This window comes from Bubalus bubalis, chromosome 22, assembly GCF_019923935.1.
Source record: "Bubalus bubalis isolate 160015118507 breed Murrah chromosome 22, NDDB_SH_1, whole genome shotgun sequence".
Classification (NCBI taxonomy): domain Eukaryota; kingdom Metazoa; phylum Chordata; class Mammalia; order Artiodactyla; family Bovidae; genus Bubalus; species Bubalus bubalis.
The window spans coordinates 41,552,766-41,565,613 of NC_059178.1; the positions used below are offsets into that span (position 1 = coordinate 41,552,766).

The window sequence follows — 12,848 nt, forward strand, 5'->3', positions numbered from 1 at the left end:
GTTTTATTTGCAAATCTCTTTGTGAGTTGATTTAGCATGCAATTTGAAAGCAATTTTCTGTTGGCTTTTGAAGATGAAGGTCATCTATTTCCTGTCATTTTCAGTCACTGACCTTGTATTGGAAAACACTGAATTCAGAAAAAAAAAAAAAAAAGGCATTTTCACTCTTGGGCAGCATGTTCACTTAGTGGTGGAGGCCTTGCGTGGTTCTGTAATGACCCTGGTGGCAGCCATGTGACTTGGGCTTCTGCTGCTAATCACTGGCCAGGACCCAGTGCGTGTCACTCTCCTTGGCACCATATGGCCTCCAACATCCAGGAATTCCTCGCTTACTCTTTCTCTTCTGGTGGTTGCATCCCATATTTGTTAGTCCTGGCCCAAGGGAAGGTTCCAAGGACACGATTCCAGGTGCCATCCTTTTCTCAGAAAGATCATCAGGCACCCATACGGGGTTTGTTTGTTTTTGCTGAATTTTAGTCACATTGATCATTTCGGTAACGTCCTCTGAGACCCGAAACATCATCATGTGTTGACGTGCTAATGTGGGTCTGGAAAAAATGCAGACTCTGAAATCTGGGAAATTGTATTGCTTTTCTGACTTTTCTTTCAACAAAATGGAAGGAGGCCTAATAAAATAGAATTCAAAACATTAACACTTTTATGACAAAACAAGGGTACGAAATCCTAGCCTGCTCAGGGCTCTGAGACTGAAGCCTACTCTCTTGGTTAAACAGACACATTAGTGAGGGGTTTCCAGGATCCAGACTGATCCCTGCTGAGCTCTTCCCCTCTCCTCCATGTCATCAGTAGATCTGAGCGAGCATCAGGAACGAACCATATCTCACCCTGCAAGCTGCAGTCGTGTGGAGTCCTGTCCCAATCCAGCCGCAGCCCTCTCAGTGGGCCTCCCTCACTTTGGGAGCTCAGATATTGATCACCTTGTAGAATCAGATGAGGAAGGTGGGGACATGATTAACAAGAGGTGGCACTGTGGGGCTGGCTTGGAGCATTCAGGGAAGGCGGCACCAGGGAGCCCTGGGGAGGGAAGTTATTCTAGTGGAGCCCGGGGGGTGAGTAACCTGATGGGATTCACACTGAGGGTTTGTATTTAGATTTGACTGTAAGGCTTTTTAAATTATCATACAGTAAAATTAACTCTTTTCTTTTGGAATTTAGCTGCGGAAGTTCTAAAACATATGTAGTCATGGATGACCTTCACAATTAGCATGTAGAACAGCTCCATGTCTCCCCAAAATCTCACACTCATGTTATCCTTTTGTAGTGACATCCTGATCCCCTATTCATGTCCCTGACAACCACAGATTTATTCTCCTTCACTGTAGTTCTGTTATTTCAAAAGTGGGACCCATACAGGATGTAACTCTTTGAGACTGACTTCTCTCACTCAGCACAGTGCCTTAAAGATTCATCTATGTCACTAGGTGTATTAATAGTTTGCTCCTTTTCACTGCTGCGTAGTGTTCCATTGTGTAAATACACCACCATTTGTTAGCTCTTCATCCACTGAAGAGATTTGGGTGTCCACAGCTTTTAATTTTCACAAATGCTCCTGCTGCAATGAACACTTGTGTATAGGCTTTCACTACCCTGGTTTTATCCCTCAAGAAGGATTTTATGGAATAAGTGAAAACCTAGGGAAAGGAAAACAGAATGTTTGCTCAGACAGAGATTTCTCCCTTGAGAGGGACTGTAAAGATTTACTTGTCACAAATCCTGGCAAGACAAGGTCTGAGAGAAACCAGGAAGGGGGTCCCTAGTATCGTCTGGGAGTGGAGGTGTCAAGAGACATTTGCTCACAGAGTTTTCTGGAGTGGCTTCCACCTTTGCCAGAAGTAGGCACATTGGCCATGAGTGTCAGGGTAGACATGGGAAGACAGGGCCTAAGAGGGGTGAGAGCGTGGCAGAGTTTGCTGAACATGTTAGAGAATCTGCTGAAAATAGGTGAGTGTGTGCTTTGGGGCTGCACAGCCCCCTCCCTGTGCGGACAGAGAGACAAGCCATCTTTGACTGTGGTGGGAAGCCAGCTCCCCTACGGCCACACGTGAGAGGGGGTGGCATCTGGATATGGCTGAGGCCCGCATTTTCACCGTGAACATGCAGGGACTTCTCAGTACCCTCAGTTCTGCGCCTCTTACTGAGCACGGCCTCCCTGAGTCTGGTTCTATAGGCCTAATGGTTTAATTTTTTTATAGTAATCCCCCTACCATGCCATCAGGGTTGGGCTTGCAAAGGCAATGGGGATTAGTTCTAGGAATTTAACCCCCTGGATTGAAAGAATCTCGATTGACTCTCTGCAGGGAAGAAAAGGGAAGAAGAAGGGAGGGGAACTAATGCTGAGGAGACACCAGAGGCCTCTCTCTGTGCCCATCCTACCTCACCCCTACCCCGCACTACTGTGTAGAAAGTTTTGGATCTAATACTGAATGTCAGCTTACCTATGATGGGCAGGTCAGCAGTTAGGACACCTCTGGTCATTAGCCCTGCCCTGGCCTTTATGTCACCATTTCCCTCTTCCTCATCTTTTATTTATTTACTATTTATTTGGCTTATTTGGGGCTTCCCTGGTGGCTCAAACAGTAAAGAAACTGCCTGCTATGCAGAAGACCTGGGTTTGATCCCTGAGTCGGGAAGATTCCCCTGGAGAAGGGAATGGCAACCCACTCCAGTATTCTTACCTGGAGAATTCCATTTACAGAGGAGCCTGGTGGGATTCAGTCCATGGAGTCACAAAGAGTCGGACATGACTGAGTAATTAACACTTGCTCGCTTGCTCATTTTTGCACAGCTCAGTGCTCTGTCTTCTTTTCAGTCTGCAGGCTTCTCTTCTGTGGCACGTGGCTTATCTGCACTGCAGCATGTGGGATCATCCTTCCCAGCCAGGGATCAAACCCGCATCCCTGCATTGGAAGGTGGATTGGTAACCATTGGACCACCAGGGAGGTCCCTCCCTCTCTTCATCTTTTAACAAGTTCTAGAGTTTTCAGTAAAACAAAAGATGGACTTGTTCTGATGAGAAGGTTCTTTGGGTGGGTGTGTGCTTTTTAGGTTAGGCCAGTGGACTGCTGTCTGCTAACCCAGCAGTGACCGCCTTGCCTGGCACCTGCAGACACCCACATACGCTTGCACACTTGGTCACTTCAGTGTGAGCACCTGTTTGTTTATCACAGCTGCTGACTGGTTCACAGCCTTCCGTTCGGTGTCCTTGCTGGGGCTCCTGATGGATTAAGCTGTTGCATCACAGCTATTTTTCTTTAGTTTTTGGTTTCAATGCCTGTGAGTTGTATCCTCTTTGTTCAGCGTAGAAGAGAAATAGCCATTATTTGGGTTAGGGGCAGAGATATTTCTTTCCAATATTCATAGCCCCAAAATAGAAGTGTTAAAAGAAGTTGGTACCATGAGAGGATCCGTCAGAAAATATTGGTCTTTTTCCTTTCAAGCCAAGTCAACATGTTTAGAATAATTTTGAAATGCAGTAATAGTGAAATAAACAGGGAGTAAAGCTCTGTGTCTGAAATTCAAGTCCAGAGCAATTTGTTTAGAAGGCACGAAGACTGGAATAGCAGGTCTGAGCACAGGATTTTATTAGTTATTATTTGGTAACTTCCTGCTACCTCCCCACCCTCATCCCCCTCATTTATAAGATAAGGGGCTTTGAGTAAATCACCCCAAGTGTCCTTCCAGCTCTAAGCAGAGGCCTGATCTGAATATCATCCTTCTTTTAGGAGGGATGGGATAAGAAGGAAGGTGGGAGGGGGTTCAGGATGGAGGGAACACGTGTATACCTATGGCTGATTCATATTGATGTATGGCAAAAACCATCACAATATTGTAAAGTAATTATCCTCCAATAAAAATAAATACATTTTAAAAAACAAAGAGAAGCAGAATCCAAAGAGAAGTTGACTTTTTCTTTCTTGGGTTATCTTTTTGTCTCTTGGTTGCCACTTTGAAATTTCTCATATTGCCATAAATATCTTAGACCAAGGGGAAGGCCTACAGAACCGAAAGAAAAGGGAATCATTAAATTGTTCTAACTCCAGCTGTTGGTAGATCAACCTTAACAGGAGTTTCTGAGTATGTTAGTTTTCAATTGCCATGTAACAAATTATCACAAAGTTAGCAGCTTAGAATATCACAGACTTACCATCTTGCAGTTTCCATGGGGGCAGGGCCCAGTGCCCCCCGCCCCACTGGGTGCTCTGCTGAGTCTCACAAGGCTGCAGTCAAGGTGTCAACCAGGGCTGGCGTCTCGTCTGGAGCTTGGATTTCCCTTCCAAGCCTTTGTGGTTGTTGGCAGAGCTCACTTCCTTGCAGCTGTGGGACTCGTGGCAGCTTGCAACTTCTTCTGGGCCAGCAGGATAATGTCTCTGCTGGTCTCTATGCTCAGAAAAGGCCTAACCCCCTTTTAATGGCTCACCTGATTAGGTGAGGCCCACCTGGCTACTCTCCCCTTTTTCAGACTTAACTGATTTGGGATCTTAATGCCCTTTGGCCTTTGCCCTATAATGTCATGTCATTAGAGTGTCCTGCCTACACTCAAGGTGGGGGATCGTATAGCACCTCTACCCCAGGGGGTGGGATCTTGGGGTTCAGTCTGCTTACCACACTAAAGAAGCTTTTTTCTCCAATGAACTTGTCATCTGTCTTGCTTTGCTCCATTCTTATACTCATGGCCACTGGCTACCATGCAAAAGATGTCCCGAGAGCCTTGTGACAGTCCCCTAAGACACTGTGTTCTGTTCTTTTTTCATCCAGACCTTGTCCGGTTTGCCAGACCAGGACACCTTCTACGACGTGGTGGACTGCCTGGAGGAGCTGGGCATTGCAGCCGTGTCCCAGAGGCACTTGACCAAGAAAGGGACTGACCTGGACTTAGTGGAGCAGTTGAACATCTATGAGGTAAGAGGATATGCCTTTTAAGGGCCTTGTACAGCTCAGACACGTCAAAGGCTGAGATAAACATCCTCTAGACCAGTGGTTCTGCGTGCAGTGTGGCAGCATTAGCAACACCTTGGAGCTGCCAAAATGCAAGTTCTCAGGCCCACCCGAGAGCTGCTGAAGCAGAAACTGAGGCTGGGCTCAGATCAGGCTGGGTGTTGTACGACCCTCCAGGTAATTCTGAGAACACTCCAGTGTGAGAATCCCTGATCTAGGGGAAATGTGCTAGCTTGCTTGCTTATTGATTGATTGCTATTTTCTTTTAAAGAACATTCATTCTTGGTGGGGAGAGAGAATGAAAGAGAGGCACAGAAAGCATGTTTCTTATCCTGCTGGTAGAACTTCTGGCAGGCTCTACATACTTCGTAGGGTCCAGTGCAGAATGAAAATGTGGGGAAAAAGTGCTATAAGAGATACTAAACTTTTCGCTTTCTTCTGCCTTGCCTCTTGCCTCATTATGATATATATTTTTTTAATTTTTAAAAATTCTTTTATTTATTTTTGGCAGCTCTGAAAAGTTAAAAAGTGAAAATTGTGTCCGACTCTTTGTGACCCCATGGACCAAACAGTCCATGGAGTTCTCCAGGCCAGAATACTGGAGTGGGTAGCCTTTCCCTTCTCCAGGGGATCTTCCCAACCCAGGGATCAAATCTAGGTTTCCCGCATTGTAGGCAGATTCTTTATCAGCCGAGCCACCAGCAAAGACCACGAATACTGGAGTGGGTAGTCCATCCCTTCTCTAGCAGATCTCTGGGTCTTTGTTAATGCATGCAGGCCCTTCCTCTCTAGTTGCAGCAAGCAAGGGCTACTCTCATGGTGCTTGGGCTTCTCATGGTGACAGAAAGCTTCTCTTGTTGTGGAACATGGGCTTTAGGGCATCTGGACATCAGTAGTTGCGACTCACAGGCTCTAGAACATGGGTTCAGTTGTTGTGGTGCGCGGGCTTAGTTGCCCTGTGGTATGTGGAATCTTTCTGGAGTAGGAATTGAATTCATATCCATTGGCAGGTGAATTCTCAACCACTGGACTACCAGAGAAGTCTCTGTGGTATTTGGTTTTTTTTTTTTCTTTTGCTATAAGTATGTACTCTTTGAAGAATATTTGGAAAATACCAAAAAATGTAAGATAAAGAAATCACCCATAATTTTATTTACTAACTGTGGTTAACATACTAGTCTGTTTTTCTAGCCTATCAGCTCAGCTTCCCTCATGGCTCAGTGGTAAAGAATCCACCTGCAATGCCGGAGATGTGGATTCAATCCCTGGGTCAGGAAGATCCCTTGGAAAAGGAAATGGCAACCAGTATTCTTGCCTGGAGAATTCCATGGACAGAGGAGCATGGCAGGCTGCAGTCCATGGGGTCACCAAAGAGTCAGACACAACTTAGTGGCTAAGCAAGAACAACTGTGGAGACAATAGTCTGTATACAGTGTCGTGTACTGAATTTTTATTAGTAAATATGTTTGAACCATTTTGTCATCGAATCATCTTCAAGAATTTAGTGTTATTAGAAACATAATATCCTGTCTGTATGCAAGTACCATAATACATATAATCAGTTTCTCTTTGTTCAGATTTGATGACTTCCAAGATTTTGCAATTATAAATGCTGTTACAATGAGCAGCTTTGTTCATAAATCTGTGTGCACAGCTGGCATCCTAGGAGAGAGATTTCCCAGCTAAATGGCTCCACTGTAGCCTTCGCTGGGTAGTAGAGAGACTAACATGTAACTCACTACTTCCTAAAAGTTACTCTCATAAGTGTCAAGCTGAGGAACAGAGCAGAATTATCTTTGTACAATCTTAGGAGAAATCAGAGGAAACTGAGCCAGAGAGTCTGCGGTCAGAGCACAAAGCTTCCCACAGCCAGCCAGCTCCCTGTGCTCCTGCTTAGGGCACCTTCTCCTCTAATGTGAGCCTCACTTAGTTACCCAGTTATCTGCTCACACTTTCATGTTTTGTTTTCAGTGAGTGATGGAGGGGTATGGAAGACAGGATAACGTAGGAGTGCAATAAGAATACTAAAGATGGAGAAGGAAGGGAATAGACAATTGGCTCACAGGACTGTAGAAGATGGACTTTCCCCAGTACAGACACTTCCCTTCCTCACCCCCTTAACTCCTGTTCGGAGCCCCAATCTCTACTCAACCAGGGGCTTATATGATTCTAGCTTGAGATTCTGTGCGGTCAAAAAGAATGATTGTGTGTCCGGCAGCTGGGGCTAGCAAAGTTAAAGCGTCAGGTTCCTTCTTAAGTTTTTCAAAGAGGCTGCTTGTGTCTTTGAGTCAACTCTGGTGAATAGCTGAGTCATTTTCACGTCTGAAGATTCAACTGGCTTGAGGACACATTCTGTTTGTTGAAGGGAGAAAATCAAGTCCTGCTAAATAATACCACTCACAGCATAATTTACATCTACAGTACACTGTGGCTGAGACTTCTTAGGGTTTTATATGACAGTTGCTTGAGTTTCAATCCAGACATAGCCACCATATACCAGAAGGCAGCATCATACGGGTGAATTTCCCACCAGTGAACCAACGGGGAGAGAATTTTGCAAAGCATGCTGGCTCCCTCCCCCAGGAGACTGCTTTTGGCTTCGGGGCACACTTACTTTCCAGCCTACCTGACTCTCAAGCTACCTCCCCGTCCTCCTCTTTCCATTCATGCTGAAAGTTTCACAAGGTGTTCTGTGTGCACCATCTTTCTTTGGTCAAATGGCATCTGCTTAATAGTTTAGCATTAAGTGCGTATCATTCACAACTGTAGATTATATGTGTCACTCAAAGAACAACAAAGCGAACACCCATTGCGATAGTTAACTTTATGTATCAGCTGGACTGTGCCACAGAGTGCCCAGATATTTGATCAGACATCACTGTGTGTTGGTGCAGTGTGTATCCTTAACCTTCCAGATGAGGTTAACACTCACACTGGTAGACTGAGTAAAGAAGATTGCCCTCCTCCCTGTTGGCAGGCCTCATCCAACCCGTTGAAGGCCTGAATAGAACAAAAGGCTGAGCAAGAGAGAGTTCACTCTCTGCTGGATGGAAATGATCTGGGATGTAGGTTGCCTCTTACCTGTGACCTCCAGCTGGAACTGACATTGGCTTCCTTGGTTTCCAGGCTTTTGGGCCATAGCTCTTGGGACTTCTCGGCTGCCATAATCGTGTCGGCCCATTCCTTATAGTAAATCTCCATATATACCTGATTTATTTTGTTTCTCTGGAGAGTCCTAATATACTTGTGTTTAAGAACAAGTATATTACCAGTAACTCAGAAGTGTCCTCAGTGGCCCTTCCTGGTGTCATTCAACTAACTCCCAGCACCATTCTTCTGCTTTTTTTTTTTTTTAAATAGTTTTGTCTGAAAATAGCTATTCTTTGAGCTAACACAAATGATCAGATTATCAAGTAAGAATTGACCATCTGAGATCTTGCTGTCTATAGCAGAGCTATACTAATCTGTCTAGGCTACTAATTTCCGGAATACACAGGTGCGGGGATGCAGGGAGAGATCTGGGCCATCCCTTGTGACTCCTAGGTCTTTTTTTCATGCATCAGATGTGGGCTTTCTGACCCAGAATAATAGACAGGGTTTCCAAGTGTGGTTTCCAAGTCACCTTGCCCTGCGAATAATATTCAGTTATGAAGCATCTCTACTACACAGCCCAGAGTGTCATGGCTTATCAATCCATAAATTATGTGTTTACTTAGTATACTTAGTAGTATAGGGGATCCTTAGCCAATCCTGGCCTGCTAAAGGCATTCCAGATATAAGAACTCTCATTTTAGGAAATGTCATCAGGCTGTTTATTCTATAGTCTAGTTATTAGCATATTTACGAAAGATCAGATGGAGTCATTGCCTTCTTTCTTTCCCTAGAAGCATCACTCCTGCGGAAGGGGTGGAGGGATTCTAGGCCAGCTGCTTTAACTCCTTCCTCCCTGTCTGTATCCCTAAACAACACATGGCTTAATTTTGTCTTTTTATAAATGGGACCGTACCACGTGTGTCCTCCTGCAGCTTCTCTTTTGCTTGATTTTGAGGCCTACCCATGTTGCTATGAGGAGTTCTAGTTTGCTCATTTTCACTGCTGATGAATATATCCCAATTTATCTATCTGCTCTTCACTTAGATGTTGGCTAGCTACAGTTTTGTTGCCATGACAATGCTACCATGAGCGTTCTTGTCCTTTTTCCTTTGTGTGTGTGTCTGCATGTGCAATACTTATTATGTTTGGATATCAGTTCTGTTCTTGCTTTGTAAAAATATTTAGAAGCTTTTCTTTTTTCTTTCTGCCCTTGTCTCTGGTCTTTGGTTATCTGATAGAGCTCCCTTGGGAAATTGTGTGGGCTTGTAATGATGATGATGGAGGGGCAGAAGAGGAGTGTGTGTGTGTGTGTGTGTTTGTGTGACTGTGTGTGTGTGTGTGTGTGTTGGAGGCAGGAGATCTTTGGTAACTATGCTTTATTCTATGGATATTGGTCTATGTAAACTTCCTATCTTTATTGGGATTGGCTTTTCTAAATCATATTTTCCTAGAAAATATCCATTTCATCTGGATTTTTAAAGTGATTACTAAAGAGCTATGTAAATAGTCTCTTATGAATGTTTCTAATTTCCTTTCCTTGAGAAGTTATTTTCCTTTGTTAATTTTTGTGGTTGTAATTTCTCCCCCTTTTTCCTCTAGGTTAACTAGTGGTTTGTCTATTTTGTTGTTGTTAATTTTGACTTATATATGATTTTCAGTGCTCTTCTGTTTTATAACTCAAAACATTTTTATCTTTATGATTTCCTTCTTAAATTTTCTTTCAGTTTACTTGGTTGTCCTTTTTTTAGATTTTTGAGTTGTTTATCTGATTCATTTCTTTTTATCTTTTAACCATCTTCTCATTCCTGGAATATAACCCACTTGGTCATGATGTGTGTTTTTTTTAATGTGCTTTTGGAATTCTGTTTGATACTAATTTGCTTAGAGTTTTAGACAAATAGTCATAAGTAGAGCTGGCCTCCATCCTCATCCTTCCCCCAGCTTTTCCTCTCTTCCTTTTTTGTATGCCGTCCCTATCAACTTGGACATCACTGTTATGCTCACATCATAAAAGAGCGGTGCTGGCGGGCCTGAGGCCAGTCTTGTACATTGATGCTGTGCCATGCACTGCTGGTGACTGTGTCTGTGGGCGTCTCCAGGGTGCGTCTCTGACTGTTCCTCCTCAGCGTCCCTCCTGGCTCTTTCTTCTCTGTCTCTTCCTTCTCAGTGTTGGGGTTTCTTCATCAGACCTCCTCTCTCAGTCTAGGCAGCCTGAGCTGCGACTCACCCAGTGAGTTCAGCAGCTTTGGCTGCAGCTGATACCTTGACCTGAGCTGTCTGCAAGGTTCAAGGCTGCCTGCCCCTCTGCCTGCTTGTCTTTATGCATTATGTTCATTTATTCACTGAAGGTATGTCATGCACTCTGAACATTCAGAGATAGAAGATCTGTCCCTGTCCCAAGAAACTGACATTCTGTAATCTCAGACAATCTGTAATCAGCAGGTGGCTGATTTCCCAGCAGCTATATGTGATGGCATAGAGGGTCATGGAAGGTGTCAGAGGAGCTCACATTATGTCAGACAGAGCCACCTAGAAGCTGCAAATGACATGACCCAGCCCTCACAAACCCCTTTATTCCCCACCCCCCAACCCCATGACAAAACAAAACTCCTGCATAGTCTGTTCATTTCTCTACCTCTGCAAAGAACAGTCTCCCAGGTTACAAACCTGGCGCTGTCCTGGACCTCCTTCTCTCTACCCCCATCCTCATACTTGGAGGTCTAATGGCTGAAGACTGAAATTTCTTCTCCATTCCCCTAGCTCAGGCTCTCTTTGTCTCTTGCCTGGATTGTTGCAATAGCCTTCTCATTCATTTGTTCACCTGTGAGTCCATTCATTGAACAGAGCTTCACTAAGCACCGATTCTGTGCCCGGCACTATTCTAGGCCACGAGACTCAGCAGCAAACTAGACAGACAAGGCCAGTGCCCTGAGGGGATGCACAGTCTCATGGGGTGTAGAATTGCTGGAGACAAGGCCACAGCAGCTCAAAGGCCACAGATGGTGTTGCCTCTTGAACTAACTCAAGGCATTCCAGCTTCACCCCACGGGCTGTGAAAAAGTTTTTAAGGATTTTTGTTCATTCATTCCTTCGCTCTTGTTCATTTTCCGAAATGGAGGAATGGACCGTGACCGAGTGCATGAGTCAGCTGATAGCCCGAGGCTGCTGGCATGTCTGTGAAGAAAAGAGACGGGGTGAGCTGGAGGTGAGACACTGGGTGGATGGGCCACCACCACCGGCCTGAGGTCGTGGCCCAACACAGGACAGTGACAGAGTGGGGAGCCATGGAGGAGCTCTGCCTGGTGTGAAAGGAGGCGTGATGAGGGCCAGGGCCTGGGGAGGATGGCACCTGCAGGACCGCATCCCCAGGGGCTTCTCAGCTTATTCCCTCTTCCTGCTGCTGCTGCTGCTGCTAAGTCGCTGCAGTCGTTTCCGACTCTGTGCGACCCCGTAGACGGCAGCCCACCAGGCTCCCTGGGATTCTCCAGGCAAGAACACTGGAGTGGGTTGCCATTTCCTTCTCCAGTGCATGAAAGTGAAAAGTAAAAGTGAAGTCGTTCAGTCGTGACCGACTCTTAGTGACCCCATGGACTGCAGCCTACCAGGCTCCTCCATCCATGGGATTTTCCAGGCAAGAGTACTGGAGTGGGGTGCCATTGCCTTCTCTGTCCTCTTCCTAATTCCCTGCAACTGAAAACAAGGGGTCCTCCTCAATGTCAGGGCTAACTACACCATTCCTCCATTTCGGAAAATAAACAAGAGTGAAGGAATGAATGAACAAAAAATCTTAAAAACTTTTTCACAGCCCGTGGGGTGAAGCTGGAATGCCTTGAGTTAGTTCAAGAGGCAATACCATCTGCGGCCTTCGAGCTGCTGTGGCCTTGTCTCCAGCAATTCCTAAGATGTTGCTGAAGTTGCAGCCACACTCAACTCCTCTTGTTTCCTGAGCGTGAAAGGCAGGTCACCGCGGAGCTTCCCTTCTTCCGTTCTCCTTGCTTTGCCTGGAGTGTTCTTCCTTCCTGTTCTCGGGTTGGCGGACTCCTCCTTCCCCTGTAGGAGTCACCTCAGATGTCCCCTTGTCTGCAAGACCCTTTGGCAAGGTGTAGGAGTCCCTGGGCTTGTTGCCTGCACTTTGTTTATAACCCAGGAGGGAACGCTTGCCTGTGTGCACACCTCACACTGAACAGTCCTCAGGACGCACTTGCCTATCCATTTGCCTTTGTCATCTGTGACTTTCTTCTTTAACCTCTGTGCTCAGCAGTGCCCTTGCCCAGAGTAGAAGTTAAGTACTTGAATGAAGTTCTCTTAAATATCACCGATAGATTCTGGGCTGAAGGAAGGGCATGATTTAATCAGAAATCATCCACCTTTAAGGGAAGATGCCTTGGGTAATCACTCAAGGTGACAACTGAATGCTTGGGGTACCAGATAGAGTTAGGATTTTTAAACCTATCTAAAAATTAATGCACTTTTAAAAGTGTTTGGTGCCATTGGACAACTAAGTTCATTATAGGTGGGGGCAGTAAGGAGCCTATAAGCAGTACTGATATTTTCCTCACGAAAGATTATAAATGTTTCAAGCCATTGCAGAGAACTTTGTTGGGCTTCTAGAATTCTTCTACACAGTGGAGGATGTCTGGTGACCATATGTCCTGGACTTTCTGGGGATAGGCCCAAATGCAGTTAATTTTAGAAATTTTACCATTTTAGAAAGGTAATTTAATCCATGTTTAATTAAATTCATTTGAATTGTTATAGTTCCAAATGGTTTTTTCAAATACATAATTTCACAAATCAAA

The 12,848-nt window shown here is 45.1% G+C and overlaps 1 protein-coding gene across 11 annotated transcripts in view; it reads left to right on the plus strand.

Moving 5' to 3' along the window:
- FHOD3 (formin homology 2 domain containing 3) overlaps positions 1–12,848 on the plus strand; it is a 521,378-nt gene that overhangs the window by 342,550 nt on the left and 165,980 nt on the right. For all 11 annotated transcript variants that reach the window (XM_044934658.2, XM_044934661.2, XM_044934659.2 and 8 more), the window contains one exon: positions 4,777–4,920. In XM_044934658.2, the coding sequence (XP_044790593.2) occupies positions 4,777–4,920 (144 nt within the window). The remainder of the gene's footprint in view (positions 1–4,776; positions 4,921–12,848) is intronic.